Source organism: Strix uralensis, chromosome 10, assembly GCF_047716275.1.
Source record: "Strix uralensis isolate ZFMK-TIS-50842 chromosome 10, bStrUra1, whole genome shotgun sequence".
Classification (NCBI taxonomy): Eukaryota; Metazoa; Chordata; class Aves; order Strigiformes; family Strigidae; genus Strix; species Strix uralensis.
Genome location: NC_133981.1, coordinates 11755060 through 11767383, shown reverse-complemented (window position 1 = coordinate 11767383; position 12324 = coordinate 11755060). Strand labels below are relative to the sequence as shown.

Genomic DNA, 12324 nt, shown 5'->3' with positions numbered 1-12324 from the left:
TACAAACCAGTCCTCCATAAGCAAAATCCAGGAGAATGGTTCCTTCTTCTGCGCCTCCTCCACTGCTGAAGCAGGAACTTGGTCCCCTTAGGCAAAGCAGGCTGTAAAGTATCATGTGACACTAACGGGCTATTTAGGAAATTAAGGCAGAATATATTATTAATACGTTATTCACCTGACAGAACAGGAGACAGGAATGGGAGGGAAGAAAAATGGCTTTTTTTGCCTTCTCTTCACTCATTCCTTTTACTCCCATTTCTTTTGCCTTGGGCAGGGACTGGAGAGCTCTAATCCCAGTGGTAACAAAACCCCAGACCAGGATGGGAAGGCTACCTGGGGCTGTAGGACATCCGCTCCAGCCACCGTTACCCACGGCCCTGCAGCTCTGGCAACCGCTGCTGCCTCTTACAGCTGTAAGGGCATCTGTTCTACTGGAGTTAATGCAAACTCTAAACACTTAAAAATCAGAACTCATACCTGGAAAAATCACAAGACTCCTACTGCAATTATAATCTACCTACATATATATATACATATATGTATATAGGGTATGCTGAGAGTCCTGCCATCTCTGCTTTATAGGAGAAACATCAGTGCAGTTGAGATATCTCCATCCCAAATCCAAGACCACTTCCACACAGAAAGTCCTTATTTTTTCTGCTGTTCCTGGGTGATTTAACATCTGACTTAGCTGTGCAGGTGGAAGGGATGGGGGACAAAATAAAAGACAAAATAGACCTTGAGTTTGTAGCTTGGAGAACGCTTCCAGAGTCATGGCACATCAGATGCTCTACATGTTTGCATTTCAGAGGCTTTCTTATTTTTCTTCCAATTTCAAGGCTTAAAAACGTGCTTTTGGATGAAAGTCCCAGGAATTCAGAAGCAGCTAATTTGTCTGAGGAGATGATATGCATTTCCTGACAACACCTGTGAAATGTTAAAGTTTAATTGGCCCATACAGCTGTCGCTGACGGTAATTTTATTCCAGGACTATTTCAGTTCTTTCCTACTGTTACTGTTTTAATTCTGATGTAAAGAATCCGAAATGCATTTTAAAGAGAAGAAGCAAAGTACTGCAAGAGTGGTGGCTGGGAACACCTGGGTGCTTCTAACAGGCTTTGGCTGGTTTTTGCTGCAGGGTTGGGATAGCCCAGAGGGTCCCAAAAGTGCTGTGGTGGTGGTGGGGGTGGCAACCGTGGGTACCCGCTGCCCTTCCAGGGGGGAATGGTGCAGAGACTGTGGCATTGATGGAGATGGGGCAGCCAGACGACAGACATTTTTTTAATAAATGGAGGAGACAGGGATGCAAGTTTGTTCCCTTTTCTCCTCTCTTCCAGTCCATATCCCGCAGTGAGCTGCCAGGAGACTTGTCTGGCATTCAAATTGAAATCCTTTTTCTTCTGAGCTACAGTAAGTGCTACAGTCCTCGTGGACACCTTACTTCAAGCTTTAGGACCTTTCTCATTCTTTGGTACCATATACATTTAGCTATTTATTTTACTTCCCAAGATGAAAATAGCTCAGAGAGCCCTTTCTCTGCAATTAGAGGTACCAGCTGGTAGTGTCAGGACTAACTCCCATCCTTGCGGAACCCAAGCCGAAACCCAACCTCAGTAACCTGGGAAAGCTAGAAAACCATAATATCTTTTTTCTTCCCTTCTATAGACTAGCACTTACATGATGGGAAAGGGGGAGCTGCTTGTCATTCCCAAAGACTGTGCTGGAACATGGGTGCACATTTCAGGAGGACAGGTCTCAAACCATAAACGTGCAATTTTGGGGACTGCTGCACTTACATAACATTGTATTTAAATCTTTTAATCCACCTGCACTGCAAGCATCCTTGCTGCCACAAATCTGTACAGCTACATGAAAATATTTAAATAGGGGGTGACTGCATGCATTTGTGGGAGGGAATTAAGAGGGACAGAGGAAAAACATCCTTTTCCTAGCACACACTGTACTTTGTACACTGTATTTATCATCATCAGATAACCTCTGTCCACAGAAGCAGAGAGTCTGAGCTCACACTGACCGTGACAGCTGCCTCGGCACAGTCTGTTCCTACCACCATCCTGTAACCCTCTCTGATATTTATCTCTCCAAGGAGGAAAAGCTGTCTGAGGATAACTAATGGGATAAGAGGCACCTTCTGCTTCCACAGCACAGCAACAGGGAAGGAACTCAAGTCCTGTCAACAAGAGCATGTATCGCTGGTTACAAAAAGCTGCTGCAGAGAACATCAGGAGATCTCTAACTCCGGAGCCTCGCAGCTGAAAACAAGCAAAAGAGAAGTACAAAAGGCACAGGTGGGGAAAGCAATCTGCCTACAGGATCTGATTTCATTCCCTATGCCCGTAACTTTTCCTTTTACAGATTACAGCTCAAAAGCCTGGCATTGTAGAGCAAGCAGTGCTTTAAAAAAAACATGCTGAAAAGCTGTTTTTCCAAGATGATTACACTCAAGTAAAATAACCACAACAAAGACGGCAGGTATTCAACATAAAAAGTCTAAATGATTCACAACTGAGTCTAAAAAAAAATTTCTGCCATAAATTGAAGAAGAAATGTGAAAAGAAACCTCAGGGTTCTGGCGGGTGAGATTTCAGCCCAGTATGTGCCGTCCTGCACGCCCAACTGTTCATCAGTTCGATGCTGACTACAGTAAGGATACCCACCATGGGATTCGTACACTGATTTGTTAAATCAAATCAAATTCTTGATATCGAATAGCACAGGGCCAGCCAAACTGTGAGCATCTGAACTCAGTTTACTTCTTACAGCTCTGGAATTGGGAATTTTTAAAGTTTTTGAGTGAGAGATTATCATCAGCCCAATAGGGAAGAGTCTTCTCTTTTACTCTCTTCAACTCAGTATGAAATAATTAAAAAAAACCCCATAGGTGGTATTCTTGGTCCTGTGTGACCAGTATTCCTTCTGGATATTCTCTTACTTCACCATTTGTTTCTTTCAAAGTAATGGGGTGATGTATCAACTACAGGGACCCAGCATTCATTCTGCATGACATCAAAAATGTTTTACAGTTTAAAAATAACTTTGATTTTTGAGAAAAACAGAAACTTCACAAGGAGATTGTTGTAAAGTACCCCGATTCTTTTTGAATTCACAGAAAGTATTTTAATATGAAGTCAACCAGGCAATAACTTTGAAACTTCTAGCAGCAGATAATTTTTTGAAGTGTACTGGAGGAAGTCAGGCTGACCCGTCTGGGATGCCAGCCCTCCAGCCCAGGGCTGAGGGGCCTCAGAGCTGCATCAACCCCTCCATAACTTGGGAGCTGCTGGGGGGGATTAAGGACCCCCCACTTCTCCAGAGCTGCACGAGGGCCCCACAGATGCGGCACCTTGCTGCCTGCCCAGGCGGCAGCCAGAGGAGCAGCTCTGCACATGTAAATTAATTAGGAGAGGTACATTATGAATCTTTTTTCCACTTAAGTCACTAATTGAAATTAAATGGAACTGAAACATTGATTGTTGATGAGCTAGCCTCCGAGCCTACTAATTTAATGATAAAGTGTTGTAAAGAAAATAGCATGTCATATATATTAAGCTATGCTGGACATGTCAGATATGAATACAAAAGATAAGCAAGACACATTTGCCAGTGGAAACATGATGTTTGTCACATTTTATTCCCCTCTGCTGTTCATGCTTTTGAAGCAACATATATAATTTCTCTTTTCCAGTGTGATAGTGTGTTATATTCGGGTTTTATAGGGTTACTCTACGTGGAATGAAAAATTGAGACCTGTGGATTTTTAAAATGAAGCTTGCCTGTACTACTAGTGCAATCTTATTTTAAAATACACATTTAGCTCATGTTTGGCTTTCAAGTACAGCCATCTTTGGCTCTATGAGTATGACAGCACCTTCCTTGTTTAACTCAGGAATGTATTCCCCAGCCCCTCAGAGGTTCAATTAAAGTTTCATATCTTTAATAAACAGCAGAGTGCACTTCAAAGGAATCAGAGAACATTCCTGTGAATTACCTCAGGAAGGCAATCGGTCCCTGTAAATAAAGCAGAGTGTGCGGAGGAGCGATGCACTGGGGTAAAGCCCTTGGCGAGGCACTTTACAATCAGGCTGCCTAGCAATCATCCCACCAGCATCAGCCCCATCTCAGAGCAGAAGCAGACATCGAGCTTGATTGTGATAAATGGAAGCACTTTCAGCTAGGTAAGGTTTGCATAAAAGTCCTCTTAATGTAATACTTAAAAAATATTTCTTCCTCAACACTGAAAATGTTAGTATGAGAGAAATTTAAATATTCCTCTTTATCTTTCATACATTAGATGACTTACTCTGGACTCAGAGGGACAGATTTACTGCCACTGTGTTTATAGAAACGCAGCCTTTGCTGTAATGGAGAGCAGATCTGGCACAGACCTGGAAACACAGCCGTCTTCACCCCTCCCAGCCTAACCGCAGCGCTTCCTCATTCCTGACAACGTTTCCAAATTCCCTGTCTGCAGGAACCACATTGATTTGAAAGGGACGGCTACGGGCAGGAGGCTGGCAGCAACGAGCCCGTATTTTATAAGCAAGGAATTTTTGTCAAATGGCACTAAGTGACAATGGATCTTCTAGTTTCTAATAATTCATTTCTATTTCTGGAACAAATGTCTTAACTGTTATCCTTTAAACAGACAAATTTTAATTAATTTTAATTGCAAATTAACATGCAAATTTAGTTTTCTTATCAACTCAAAAATGACGATGATACAAATCAATTGTCTGTATAAATTTAGAAATCCTCTTTTGGTTTCTTCTCACTTTTTTGTATTATTCCACAGACTACTAAAAATAGCACTAATTCTGCTGGGATATACAGCCTGAGCTAACAGTTACTGAAACCACAAAGTGCTTTTGTTCGCTTTCGGACTGCATAAAATAGGCAAAACTAGTATATCCAAACCTAAAATCTATTTTATTTCCTGTCTTTGGCCAAGTGTCACCAGGTTTTTCTTGTATAATTATTGCCAGATATTGAGAGTTGTTCCAGTAGTGGGAAGAGAAAGCTTGGCCACGGCATCATAAACCCCACCACTGTCTATGACTTTGAACTGTAGCTAGAACAGAGGTCTTGAGCCTCAATGAATCTCTGTGAGGGGGAAAATCTCTCCCTTTACTCTGATATAAATATTTCAGGCCATTTCTTAATTTCTGGGTGACAGCCAGTCAAAGAAAACAAAGCAAACTCTCCAACCCCAGCTCCCAGTTCCCCTCCTCTAAGTCCTACCGTCGTTCCTGAGGATGAGCGGGGTCGGGGGACCCAGGACTCTGCTGTTGGTCACTGTGTTTGTCACCACGCATGTGTAGTTGCCCACGTCCGAAGCTTCCACCTTCGCGATGTACAAATTCCCGGTCTCTTGTGAAACGAAGCGGCGATTGTCCTGGTGTACGAAGGTCGGGTACTCGTTGAAGATCCACGCGTAGGTGAGCTCTGGAAGCACAAGGTAACACCATCATTAGTGACAGGAGGCACATCCTCACAGGGCACAGTCCATCCCAAGCTGGAGCTGGAGCCCTGAAAATTATTTTCTCCCTGTCCCTTTTGGTTAGGGAAATTGGATATATCACAGCCCATGAAATGATAAAAAGGTTAACATTTACCAAGTTCTCATCTTTATGGCTGCAAATATAAATTTTCAACTGTGACACTTCTGAGCCTGCACACAGATCTAATATTCTTGTTGCTGCTTCAAATTCTTCCAATCCAGAATATTTTACAAGAATCTCACCTTTTTGTCATGAACATTTCAGCCTGTCTCATGACTTTGCTTTTATTCTTTCTTATTAATTTTGTTTTTCCTTTAAAGACAGTTCAGAGGGGGTTCTGCCATGTTATCACACACTGTACATTTTATTTCTTTGGAATTTCTGAATCAGCAAAAAACTGAACACTAAATTAAGCAACTATAATCTTCTGTATGACTAATTAGGCAGTGCTCTGTGCTTTTTAAGACATCTTTGGAAGTTACTTGAGTAATAAAAAAAATAACTGAGGGATGCTGCAAGTGGTTGCAGAGTTTGTAAGTGAGGTTAATGCAACATAACCCTATTATATTTGCCTAAGCCTAATGCCCAAACACCCTGAAAATGCTTGAAGAATTAAAGTGAATACAAGATTGCTGTAGTTTTCTAAGGGAACTAATTATACTAAAATTATACTAAAAAGCATATTCTTATTTTAATACTCTAATGAGTCATAACTGTAATTGACCTCAACTACCGTTAGGTACTTTGGAAAATATATTCTGCCCTCATGTTTCACTGTTTACATATATAAGAGGCTGAACGTAGATTGTTGGCTTTTATTTATTTATTTTTAACAACAGGATTATAAAATGCCTGCTTAGACTTTTAGGAAGATATGATAATTATGTTTATGTGGGAATATCTAATCATCATATTTACACATGTGCATCTAATTATAACTAACCTCATGCTGATGTCAAGAGGATACTCAGAGCAAACAAGGTACCACTTCTTAGCTGGCTTATTATCTTCTGCAAGTAGTTAAGTTTTAGTTTTTTTTAAATTTACTCTTGGTGAACAATTATCTTGTTCCTCCAGAAGCATCCAGCAATAGGCAAATAAACATCACTGCCCTGGAGTGCACAGAGGCATTTAAATTTGAGTGAATCTTCACACAGCAGGTTTCCACCAAAGCTGCCTGAGCTCTGCAATACGACAGTGTTTTGCATGGACTGTGGAATGGTGAATTGACCACACGTTCCTCAGAAAAAACACAGAACTGGGGGGGTCTTTCTGGATCAACAATCCTTGTCCCACCCCATCCTTCCCCAGGAGGTTACGTAGTCCCATACATAAATATACCCTAGAAGCAGCAACGTTTTTGCCTCTTACTTTTCTGCTGTAAGTTGGTATTACTTTAATTGCTAAGAACCCTCTAATTTCCAGGTTAAATATTTTCATTACTAGTCTATAGCTACGTGCTTCTGGGCTAATGATGCCTTTAGCTTAAAGGGTTCTTGTCTCTTCGGTGGTGAGAGCCATCAAGAGCCCTTCTGCCTTCATTTTCAAGACAGGCTTTCCAATCTTCTAATCGCTGTAGTAGCTTTTCCTAGCCTCTGCCTTAACTAAAAGTCTTGCATATTTGTGTCATTTGAGCTGAGTGCCAGGTTGGAAACCCTGGGTAAGCAGGTCACAGGAGAGCAGGAGGCAAATGTAAAATTGTGCAAAAGTGGAGAGGTCTGATCAAAGGGAGCTCCAAATGGGGATGATCTGGAATTCCTCCACACACAGGAACCCAATGCAGGGGGAACTAAAGGACACCTACTTCTAGAGTGCAAAACGTCAAAATCTCCCCAAAAGCGATCTGCAAACTCTATTAGTTTGGCTACATAAAACTGAGGAACATGATGAAGATCTGATATTACAGCTCCGCCTTCCTTTCATTACAACAAATCATTGTCCAGAAAACTACAACTGCCTGAATTACACAGCCTTAGGTATTAGGAGCACTCTGTTACTGCTATATAATATTTTAAACAACTGGATAATTGTTTCTCTCTCTCTCAAATAACATGGGACTAATGGAACACAAAGCACAGGGAATAATGCAGACTGGAGCGTCTATAAGTGCATCTGCTTGTGCAGCAACATGTAAATAAATACTATATCAAACTCACTTTGATTTCCTTAGAGATCCTAGTGCAATATTTATGGCTTTTCAAACTTGACAGATTTCTTTTGATAAGGTTTCACATACTAATTGCTCTGGAAGTGATAGACAGTTCACATCCCATAGGCAATTTGTAACAACTGTGTAAACAGACACTTAAAATACAGCCTGAGATGGCTCCTGGTGACTGTGCGTGATTGAAACATTTACTGAAGTTACAGAGTCTTTCAGTACAAAGAACGAGCAGGAACAGGCAATTCGTGGTTCTCTAATTACACATTAGACTCTACATCCTTGAGGAATTTATTACAAACTTCTCTTTTCTAATTTGGGGCTCTTTTCATGTAATTTTGCCTAATTTACAACACTTTTAATTTCTCCTTTAAAGCATTCAAGTAGGTCTCAAACACAGAATATTATCAGAAGATTTCTGACCCATATTTGCTGTTTTTAAAGAGATGCAGAACCTCGCACTAGCTGCAATCCCACTGTCAGCTGCAGAGCACCTGCCTGGTTCTCCACTGCAAAGACCTATTGATACTGTCCTTTTCTTCATTGCCCTGATGGCCTGGATTTCCATGACAGACCAGAATGAGATGAAGATTTTTGGGCGGCAAATCTTCACTTCTGAAATGATTATCAGCAAGGACAGGAGAATGGAGAAGTTACTTGTACATTTTTGCTACAGATGGTCTATGCACCCTGGCTCAAGTCATCACAAGATGGAAGACATTCAACCCCAAAACTTCTTGCTCTATTGACTACATGAAAAGCCTATTCATCTACACAAATCCATGCTGATGGGTTACACACACTTGGGTATTTGGAATACCCACACTACCATCATAGGCACATGCTAGAAGAAAAGTGGATTTCTTTTTGCGAAAAGAATACAGGCTTCTGTGCACAAGGTCATAAGTTGCTAGGTATTTGCTCTACTGGTCCAGAGCAAAGACAGAGACAGAGAAGAGCGTCCTAAATTAATTAACATCACTCACTATTGCAAAGGAGCCTATGGAAAATTTGTGCTTGTGAAGAGCAGTGGAGGTAACAGGCATGTTAGCAGAAGCTTGATTTGACGTTGGTCAAGATGGATGGTGGGAGCGATGGGCACAAACACGCAGAGTTGTGAATCACTCCCAGATCAGACACATAGCAGGAAAGCCCGTGGCACACCAGCAGACCATTAACCTCTTCTCCACGCTCCCTCCCCTGCCACTGCAGTAGAGGCTTCCAGGAGAAGCTCAATCACATCGAGATAACACAGTATACTTACCATTAATATTTATGTCTCTGAGCTAGTGATTAGCAGGAGAACATGATAGGCAGTAAGTGGCAGGCAGGCTCTAAGCCTCAAACTTCCATCTATGCAACATCAGGCAGGAACAGTCTTGATTCAAAGCTCCATTGACAGCCTTTTACTCAAGTTGCTATTTGCAAAGTTGTTTTACTTAAATGTGGGTGGCAGCAATACCAAAAAAGGAGCCAGAAGCCTTTTTCTCCACTCCTTTTATCCTTTTCAGAGACTCTCTCACACCAGTTGCTCCTCCCATGCACTACAGTGAACCCTGATGCTCAGGCCACCTCTGTGTTTCAGGACCAGGTGTACTAACCACAAACACGTACTCTGTATCACATACAGAGCATTTAAAAATAGAACCCAAGGCCTCTGCTACTATTGCATGGCTAAATATCATGGTTTAACAAAATTTAGAGTAGTCAGCAGTTGCCATCAACTTTAGCAATTAAAAAGGAAATAAATTATTCAAGCCACTTGAAGATAGATTTAGGACGTTGAAGATATGCCTTTTTTCTGGAGAAGCTGAGCCCACCAGGGTGCTGCTGCAGAGCCCAGCGCCTTCACTCACCCTGGGGAACATGAGACACGCAGAGTAGTGGCAGTTGCATCACTTTGCCTTGCTGCATGTTTTTTGTCTTTTTTTTTTTTTTTTTTTCTTCTTCTTCTTTTCTCAGCAAAGCATGCAGCCCTCCTGGGTTTGCTTTTCCTGATCATGTTCACATCTTGTCATTTTTCTAAAGCATTTGATGATAAACTCTATTAAAGTGTGAGTCTCTCCTGTGCTGACCCCAGAATACTCTCTGCTCAAGACAAGAAACAAAGCTAAAGACACTGCAGATTTTAAACTTTCTCTAAATTATAGCAAGTGGTGAAAAAAGGTTACTGAAAGCTGAACAGAAGTTTTGCTATGGGTAATTATCATAATTAGACAATATGGTTTGCCAAAATAATGTTCTCTGGTCTTCTGTCTTGTCACATGCATACTATTTTGTCTTTGCCTTGTCTTTGTCTTTTAGCACAAGAAATTCTTTTCTTTATTTTTTTTTTTTTTAAAGGCTCTTCCATAAAGTCAGGGCTGCCACTTAAAAAGGTCTCTGTAGCTATTATGGGAAAACCTATTAAAACATCAAGATTATGGTAACCATAAAGCCGAATAGAAGAATGAAATTTTGAAATTAGTATTAGCCAAAAAAATGGGGATCGTTTATCATTTTTAATAAGAACAGTGTGGTACAATACACTATTATTTTTTATAGGCTTTACTGAAAGTTACAGAGATTAATCCAATCTTTAATGACTCCTGTAATTTCTATGTTATCACCTACTATGTCACTCTCAAGTTGGACAGGTGGGAACTGTTTTTCAGTGTGAAACAAAAGATTTGCAGCACTTCCTGTAAATCTTGATGCTCAAAAATTAGGCTTTATTACACATGACAAGAAACAAATATGAAATTAAGGAAATTAATAAAGTCCTCCCTTCGCAACAGTCCCAAACAATCCAAACTGTAATTGCAGTAGTACAGCATTCTGGAAGAGCAGGACATAATTTTGAGACATTTTGAAATGAAAGGTGAGGCCCATCCCAGTACGTTATTAACAATGACAATTTAAATACAGATATGTTGAATACAGCTCCATGAGTTAGGTTTGCACTTTCCTTGATCATGCAGTTCTGTAAAATTCTGCTTGCTTTTATATTATTTCAAATGCAATTTATTCTTAAGTACAGGAAGTGCTGAAGTTCTGCTATTTTACTCCAGACCTCTGCTTTCCCTGTCATAGATGGGGCCCTTCAGACATCAGCTGACAGCAGTAGCAAAGTCATGCAAAGTTTTTCCTGGAAAGAAGCTATTCCCTCAACTATTGCAGTGCAACCAGTGGCAATGAGGAACTGGATCTCACATTATACTTTGGTATGATTTAGTAGAGACATGTTTCTTGACTCAGTGTGCACTACTGTCTGTGCCTGCCACAATCCGGGTTTCCATTAGAGAAGCTGATGCACACATAAGCCCAGCCTTTCTTCAACTTCCAGCATTTGCTGCACTCCAGGCTAGGAAGTGCCAAACGTTCACACCTGCTATTTATTTTATGTATTCAAATACTATAACAATATTTTGCCATACAAAACCCCAACCATACCCCATGTGCTGCCCCCCCATCCAGTTCATAAAAGTCATTCACATCGCAAAGTCATATCCAAGTTTGGCCAAGGCATTAATTTTCACTTATAAAGAAATAGGATAATGTTGCCCCAAAGGGAGTGAGGGAATAGCCTGGCCATCTGCAGCTCCAGCCACCTGCAATGAAGCCTGGTGTGAGACTTCATCCTAGCACATGCAGCCAACACCCTGTTAATACCACCTTCATATACCTCTGTGACAGCACCCTGCAACGGGCCTGAGTGGGTGATGTCTCTGTCAATAGCAATGTTGTATAAACTCCATAAAAGACTGATTTTTGGTGAATAATTTGTAGACATTGCTTTTTTTTTCGCTTTGATTGCTTACATTCCTTGGTGTTCAAATTTCGCTTAAGTGGTACTAACAGGGTGTTTTGATGGTTATGGTAAATTTGGGCAATGATAAAGCGTAACTGATTATCTGATGAGTGTCCTGTGAACTCATTCTGTATTCTCATCTGGCTTACTAAATTTTGCTGTCAGCTTGTAGGGGACATTCATAATTTCAAATTTCACTGCGATTTGATTAAGCAATCAACATCCGTAGCCCCATGAATAACACAACATGAGATGGTAAGGAGGCTCGATGCACCACAACATGCTGTCTGAGAGTGCACTGGGGAAGAGGAAACAGGATTATCAGGGAAAGACAAACCCCTGGCACAACGTACCATGTATGTGGCCCTACCCAAACCCCCAGGGCTCCTCTCCACCCACACCAGTCGTCTACTGGCAATTGCACTGCAGTTTCTGGAGTTTTTGACCATTTTTCTCTTTCACAGTTTTATTTTAGTAGTAAAGCTATGTGAATGATGCACTGTACACATTTTTGTGGGCCTACAGACCGTTTCATTGCCCTGCTAGCACATCAGATCAATTTTTTATCTTCTCCTCTTAAATAATTTCTGAATAATTTAAAGGAATCAACCTGGATGGAACCATCCCTTGGTAATTCTCCCCTTGACTCTGTCCGTGCTCTGCCCCCTCCATCACACAGTGCTGTCCAGCTACATCACACCACAGCTTCTGTGCCTCGAATGCAGGTTTTAATAAAAAGAATAACGAACAAGATTAATCTAAAGTTAATAACACATTTTTGGATGAACCCTCATCTATGGTAAACCTGATGATGCAGTTACTCAGCAGCCAGCCAGTTAACTGTTTGCACACAA

General features: G+C 41.1%; 1 protein-coding gene across 5 annotated transcripts in view; it reads right to left on the bottom strand.

The window, feature by feature from the left end:
• LOC141947741 (contactin-4) overlaps positions 1-12324 on the bottom strand; it is a 343702-nt gene that overhangs the window by 82209 nt on the left and 249169 nt on the right. For all 5 annotated transcript variants that reach the window (XM_074879185.1, XM_074879183.1, XM_074879188.1 and 2 more), the window contains one exon: positions 5260-5463. In XM_074879185.1, the coding sequence (XP_074735286.1) occupies positions 5260-5463 (204 nt within the window). The remainder of the gene's footprint in view (positions 1-5259; positions 5464-12324) is intronic.